Source organism: Mustela nigripes, chromosome 6 (genome assembly GCF_022355385.1).
Source record: "Mustela nigripes isolate SB6536 chromosome 6, MUSNIG.SB6536, whole genome shotgun sequence".
In the NCBI taxonomy this organism is placed as follows: Eukaryota; Metazoa; Chordata; class Mammalia; order Carnivora; family Mustelidae; genus Mustela; species Mustela nigripes.
Window position 1 is genome coordinate 89,948,562 of NC_081562.1, and position 7,836 is coordinate 89,956,397.

Below are 7,836 nucleotides of genomic sequence, written 5' to 3' on the forward strand. Positions count from 1 at the left end.
TTCATTGAGGCTGAGAGAATGCAGACAAGGCCACAGGTTCCTCTTTAGAAGATAAGGCACATTGAACTTCCACAGAGTTTTCTCACCCTGTGGAAGGATTTGCTAACTTCTCATTTTTCAAACTAAGGTCACAGACCATTGATGAGTTATGGTTAACATTTATTTAAATAAAAATACACAATACTTATCAATGTAGATGGATGGATGATATATGTGTCTTTAATTTTACCTATAATTTACAGATTTTATTATAGATTTATTTATTGCCTTTATATAAATAAAAAATAATAATTTTATAGAATGGAAAATAGAGTATGCATGGCATATACTGAAAATATATACATGTCAAGAAATACTTCCTGAAAATATTTCCATGTCAAGGAAATACATGTCCATTTATTGAACTTTTATTTCCGTTACTTATATGGTTTTAATGTGTATGTATGTTCTGGGACATAAATATACACTATTTCTTGCTGTGAAATGATCCAGCATGTTTTAAAGCTACTGGTTTTATACCACAGTTAAATGAGCAACAAAAGGATCTGTGCAGCTGGCTGAAAAAGTCAGTATAAGAACAATCACTCTTCTGCCCTGTACACACACAGTCGTACCTTCTCCAGGCCAAGTTGTAATCACTCTTTGATTGCCTCATAAATAGATTGTCTTTTCAGACTTACAGCCAGGCAACAATCTGTGTTCAAAAGAACTTCCTTCATTTTTTTCCCAGTTACTTGCAAGGCTGGGAATTCGGGTCATGGCATCACAGATATTGATAATTCTGTCATCAGTTCTGAAGTTGGCGTCCCATCTTTCAAGTCTTTACTCTCTGAGAACCTTCTTCAACAGTGATACAGGAATCCTGTTGCCTCTGCTTATTGCATCATTTCTAGTCTAGCTGAACAATGTCAGGACAAAACTTAATATTCTCTCATCTGCTAAAAGGACAAAGTTTTCCTGTACTATTGGTCTGCTTCCGATAAGAGATTATGAAAGAAAAGCAAAGATTTTGTGTTTTATTGGAGTAATTTTCTGTGCTTTATTAGGTCTTTGATAGGTTTTGCTCACAAGTCTGTAACCTTCTGGTATTTGAATATAAAATCTTTATTGTCTCTGGTCAAATACACAGTTAAGTATCTTTCATAATAATCTGAGAGAGTGTTTACTCAAAAGTTCAAAACTTTTTGATATTTTTGACAAAATTCTGTCTGCATAGGCCATTATCAAGACTTTTGGACATTCAAAATTAGATTTGTTGCTTTTAGTTTCTTCTAATTTTGATTGTCCAGAAGTCTATTGTGCCATTCTGGCAGCCCTAGAAATATCTCCCACCAGTATTGCTTCATGACATTTACCAGTTTATCAGCTTCCCAGTGGGTCATCTGATAAGTCATTTCCATCAGAGGTCACCCAATTACCCCATCCCCCCACTACTGTCCCCTCCAGCAACTTTCAATGTGTTTCCTATAGTTCAAAGTCACTTGTGGTTTGCCTCCCTGTCTGTTTTCTGAATCCGACTTATAATAATCAAACTCATTATTGTTTTATGTATATAGAAAAATAAGATGCTCTTATATTCAGTCACACAATTCCAGTAAATCAGATTATTATGTACTCTGTGAAGATGATTACATTTTGATCATGGGATTTCTTCCTTTGAAACTGAGAAAAGGGGCGCCTGGCTGGCTCAGTGGGTTAAGCTGCTGCCTTCGGCTCAGGTCATGATCTCAGGGTCTGGGATCGAGTCCCACATCGGGCTCTCTGCTCGGCGGGGAGCCTGCTTCCTCCTCTTTCTCTCTGCCTGCCTCTCTGCCTACTTGTGATCTCTCTCTGTCAAATAAATAAATAAAATCTTTAAAACAAACAAACAAAAAAACTGAGAAAAGAGTCTGGACAAAGGGACCCACTTATGTGTCCCTAGAAGTTTCTGGATTTTTGTGTGTCCATGGCATCAGTATTGACTTCGCTCTTCTTATTAAATGGAAAGGGCATTATGGGATTATTGATTTTGCCTGTGATGCTACCATTAGACTTGTCCCTCCACTGCTCCTTTAACCAAATCTGGGATCCTTCTCATAAAAAGACCTTGGTGAAGCTGGGAAGGTTATAATTTCGAATGTGTGCCCATTAATAACTCAATCTAAGATGGAAGGGGGCTTGGTTATACTTTTGCCCAAGCCTTTTTTTCTCTTGGACTGGACTAATAGACATAGAAAAGGCAATATGTACCTCATCCATAGTCATCACCAGCACCTTTAAAACTGTTCAGTTCAAATTATCAACAAACTGAAGTTAGTAGCCTGGCAGAAGTTGTCTTAGAGACTATCAAGGGCACTTGGTATCTTAATGGAGCAACAAGAAAGCTCTTGTGCCTTATTGGGAGAAAAATGCTATTTCTATAGTAATTGGTCTGTGAAGTAACATAAGAACTAAAATTTAGGGCACCTGGATGGCTCAGTGGGTTAAAGCCTCTGCCTTCGGCTCAGGTCGTGATCTCAGTGTCCTGGGATTGAGCCCCACATAGGGCTCTCTGCTCAGCAGGGACTCTGCTTCCCTCTCACGCTCTGCCTGCTTCTCTGCCTCCTTGTGATCTCTGTTGGTCAAATAAATAAATAAAATCTTAAAAAAAAACCCTACAATTTATAAAGGATAATATCAATGTATTAGGTGAAGTAGGACATAAGCTGGACTTGTAGATTATTTCAATTTCTTCAATTGTTTACTATCAGAAATAGGATCCTGGTTAAGAATGATAGAACAGACTCATTTATCGCTATTAATCTTAATTATATGTGTTCCTATGTTAACCAGATGTTTACTAAAAATTGAATCTTATGCTGTAAATTGCCCAATTGTGTAGGTTATGTTTTCACAGAAGACTATGTCAGATAATTTTAATTGGCATGGATTTTATAGACTAGAATACTTGGAGAAATTAGTCACAGGACCTCCCCTTACTTGCTCGCCACAACTCTGTCACAGAGGGACTAGATGGAACCAGGGCAGGTATTGAAACTATGCTGGCCTTTATTTTTTAAATAATTTTTTATTTGTTTTATATGTACATTAACATATAATATATTATTAGCCCCAGGGGTATTTTCTTTCTTTAATATAGAATTGTTTCTGCTTTGCCCTGAGAGTACGTGGAAGTAAATTTCTGATTTGTTCTCTGTTGTTAGTGCTTAACATAGTACCTTACTCAAGGAAACTACCAAATTCATATTCATTAAGTGAGTCAAGGGATAAATCATTTGAAAGCTTTGGATTGGAAGAAACAATGACAACCATTACTTAATCTTTAACTGGAAAAAGTAAAAATTTTAAACTATATTTTCCTCTTTTAATATTTTCTGATTTGAAGATATACTTCTGTTTAATTTGTTGTGTTTTGTTTTTTGATTTTCCTAATTGGAGGTAAAGCTAGGATTTAAGTTTTTAAAAGCTATTAACATGCCTGTTTGTGGAAGGATCTTAAAAGGTATTTGTGATGAAGATGTTACTAGAATAGGATGAATGAAAACGAATAAAATAACTTGACTATAAAATTTGGCCCATTATATTTGGTTCTTTATATTTATTTATTTATTTATTTGGCTTTACATTCTCTTATTTCCTGGAAAATATCACAATTTTTTTGAGTGAGTTATTGAAGGCTTGTTTGACTTGCTTATTCCTCAGTGTATAAATGAAAGGGTTCAGAACTGGAGCAATAGAGGTAGTGAGCACCATCACGCCCTTATTAATCACCACTGATTCCTTTGCTGAAGGTTTGATATAGATGAAGATGCAGCTGCCATAAGTGATAGAAACCACAATCATGTGGGAAGAACAAGTAGAAAAGGCTTTTTTTTTCTTTTGCTGGTCAGAAGGGAATCCTAAAATTGTCTTGATGATATAAATGTAAGACAGAACTACACATGTAAGTGTCATAAGGAGGGTCAGCACAGCACAGATTATAACAGTCTGTTCCATGAACCAAGTATTTGAACAAGAGATTTTCAGGAGGGGAGATGCATCACGGATAAAATAATCAATGGTATTAGAATCACAGAATTCCAGATTTAGGCCTAAGCTAAGTGGAGGGATTATAATCAACAGACCAGCTACCCAACACCAAAAACACATCTTCTGCAGACAGTACTAATCATGACAGTCACATAATGTAAGGGTTTGCAGATGGCCACATAACAGTCATAGAACATGGCAGCCAACAGAAAAAATTCAGTTATACCAAAGAAATCAGTAAAAAATACCTGACTGGCACAGGCATTGTAAGTAATAACCCTGTCACCTGTTGCTATGTTATATAAATACCTTGGAATACAAGCAGATGTGAATGAGATCTCTAAGAAGGAGAAATTTTGTAGGAGATAGTACATGGCAGTTTTAAGGTGGGAATCCAATAAGATGAGGCAGATGATTGTCAAGTTCCCAATTATACTCAACATATAAGTGAGGAAGAGAAAGATAAAAATTAAAACCTGCAGTGGAGGGTCATCTATCAGTCCCAGCAGAATGAATGTTGTTACTGTACCATTTCTCATCACTGATTCATGATAATCTTTTAAATATGCATGTAACATTGAGACATTTTATTATAGATTATTTTAACAATATGAACTCTATCATATGTCGAGGGCGGATGCTTCAGGGGCTCGGAGATCCGTCAACCGCAGTGCTTTGCAAAATGGCGCCTGGCGATTTGCCAGAAGGTGTGTCTAGAGTGACTGATTGTAAACAGGAAGTACTACCTATTGGCTGTTGAACTATTGCTATGCTGTGGGTACTTGGTAACAAGCTTAAGATTGGTGGATGCATATCGCTGTCTATGCTGATTGGCTTAGCTCCCCTATATAAGCGATGGCCATATGAAATAAAGCGCTCTTATTTTTTTGAAACCCAACCAGACGGAGGGTCATTATTATCGCTGCTGGACGGCGATAATCATAGTCAGGTTTTTATTTATTATTATTAAAAATGTTTGCAATTTAAGTGTACACTCTGTAATGGACTACTTTTCACTCTTATGGGTCTCTCATTTCATAGGAGAAAAATGTTTTTGATTTTCAAGAATTCTTTGATGTATTTGCTTGACATATTGTTCCTTCTTAAAGTACTAATATGTCAGAAACGTTGGGTTTAATGCATATTCTGTAGTCACTTGAAGTCTCTGTTCCAGCTCTATGATTAAAGAATTTTGCTTTCTTTGTTTATTGCATACAAGTTTTCTCCTATGCATATCTCTAAACTTCATCGTGCATGCAGTTACACACACTCACCCATATACACACACACAATGTCTTGACCTCTCTCTCTAAGATTTGTATGTCCCTAAGTAATCACCTATAATTCACAGTGGAGCAGAATATATAATGTTTTAATGTGCAGTATACTTTGCATGGGATACTTTTATACTTTCAAAAAGTGCTCTGATCAGCTTCAAAGATATTACAGTGCTGATCAAAGTGCTTTGATCAGCTTCAAAGATATTACAAATGATATATTTTTCTGATCCTTGTATATAAAGTGTTTTCTTCATTTCCCTTCATTTCTTGCCGTAATATTTCCTATGTAGTTGCATCAGTTCCTATGTTTTGAAATACTTCAAGTGGTCTTCACGTAATCTGTATCTTTAGTTTATAATTGTTCTTTCTCATTCTCAGATGCAACCTAACATTTATTTGGATATTTCACATGGACTTCAAATCCCCTGTATCACAAATGAAATATAATCTCCCTCTCTCTTCCGCCTCATCTTAATATGTCTTTTTCAAGAAGGATAATAGACTACATTTATTGAACACATTCCATGTGATCAGTATTTTAGTAAACATTTCTCATGAAACATCTGTTCTGTCTTCAACTCACTGAGTAATTTCTATTCATCCTTAAGCCCTATGGAGTTTCCTAAAAGTCTAATGACTATGCTGTCTTTCAACCTCATCACCGTGTTCCCATAGAAAACAATGCTTTCTACTATTTTTAACACTCAAAAGAGAATACTAATTTGTGAAGACCATAATGTGTTTTTTTCACCACACAGTTAACACAGCTCTATATACATTGTCAGCCATCTAATGTTTCTAAGTGAATTTAATTATAGTGTGCTTTCCAGACACCTATGCAAATATTTTCCTATTTGGATTTCTAATTCAAAGCACTTTGATAATAATTTTGTTCATTGAAATTTTCTATTGGAATCTATTATTGGAATTTGTTTTTTTTTTTTTTTTTTTTACTTTTAAAGAAGATCAAGTTTTTTTTTATTTATTTTATTTTATTTTTTTTGCTTTTGTTTATTACTTTCATAGAGGATAGAAGATAAACTGCCTTCTCTTTGCCCTATCTTCTAGTAAAATTCTGTTGATGCAATTTTTGGCATGGGAAGCAAGATATTAATTCCAGAGGGAATGAAATTTTTTGATTGAGTTTCTGTTATTAGATCTTCCACAGATTGCTTTAAGGCATTGACAGTTAATTAGTGAAGACTCAAATATTTTCATTTAAAGTTAGTGTCTCTAGGTTTGAAATTTCCTACTGCAGTGAATTATATTCAATTATTACAAGTTTCCCCTGGAGACCCCAATTTACTTATATGCAGACTACTCACTTTCCCATGTAAACTAATGTTATTTTTAAAAATTAATTTTGTTCAGTTAGCCACTGTATAGTACAACATTAATTTTTGATGTAGTGTTCAATGATTCATTAGTTGCATATAACACTCAGTGCTTATCACTAGGGTATTGTTTTACTGATGTAAAACAGGGTTGGCTCTGACTAAGGAGCAAAACCAATTAAGGCCTCAGGACGATGATATCAAACAGAAGAAAGAACTGAACTAAGCTCATGGTTGACATGACCAAACACTCTAAGGGAATCAAGAGATGCATTCAACTACTGCAGTAAATCAAATTGGTAATGTGGGAGAAAAATTTCTGCAGCCCATCTCTTACCTTCCTCCAACCCAGTTTCTAATTTCTCAGCAATGCATACACCATGGTATTGACTAAATGTACTCAGCCCTATCTCCATAGGATATTATTTTATACTCTAAAAAGTTTTTTTTTTTTTTTTAATCTGAGGTGTCATAAGGTATAATACAAGGCTTAAAAAAGACTCAGTGAAATCTGGCTAATTGGTTTTTGTTATTCTGCCTTCAAAACATGTTTGATGTGGGTTTAAGGATCTCTAATGAGGATGAAACTTTGGTTGGTGTGTCATTTTTCTGAGAAAGTAAGGGTATGTTTATACAATTATGTGAATATATATCTTATTTTTTGGTGATATTGATGATACAGGTAATATATTTCTTGATAGCTATCAAATTTTAATCCTTTTAAATGTCAGTATATTCTTGTACATAAAAGTCTCTCAGAAAATTACTTTTATGTATCACTCTCATTTATAATTTTTAAAAGATAGGTAAAACATGCTTTTTTTAGAGCATAATAAAACTCAGGTGACATGAAAGTAAATATAACTAAAATGACACTTTTCCTCACTTACTGTTATGACTGTGAATCATAGTTTCTGCTGGTTGTTGAAACACATGAAGCTTTAAAACTCCTAAACTGAAGATGGTAGTTGAGGTGAAGATTTTTATCTGAATTCTGGCCACTTTTGCTTATGAATCCACTGTCACATTCACAACTCCAAGATGCACAGTAGTATCCATCTTCAACCAGTTACATGGAATTCCTTGTTTGCTATTAAAATCCCCCTCACAAAAGGGATTAAAAAAAACAAACAAAAAATAATACAGTACAAGGCTGTGGAATGTCAGTAACCTTCTCCAGTTTCAAGAAAGTTGCAATTTTGACCTATCAGGGT

The 7,836-nt window shown here is 34.8% G+C and overlaps 1 protein-coding gene across 1 annotated transcript; it reads right to left on the reverse strand.

Annotated features, from left to right (window-relative positions):
• Nucleotides 1–3,609: 3,609 nt before the first annotated feature.
• Nucleotides 3,610–4,547, reverse strand: LOC132020747 (olfactory receptor 6C2-like). Its single transcript, XM_059404896.1, is given in 2 exon segments — nt 3,610–4,118; nt 4,121–4,547. Coding segments are annotated over 2 exon segments (936 nt in total).
• Between the last annotated feature and the right edge of the window lie 3,289 nt (nt 4,548–7,836).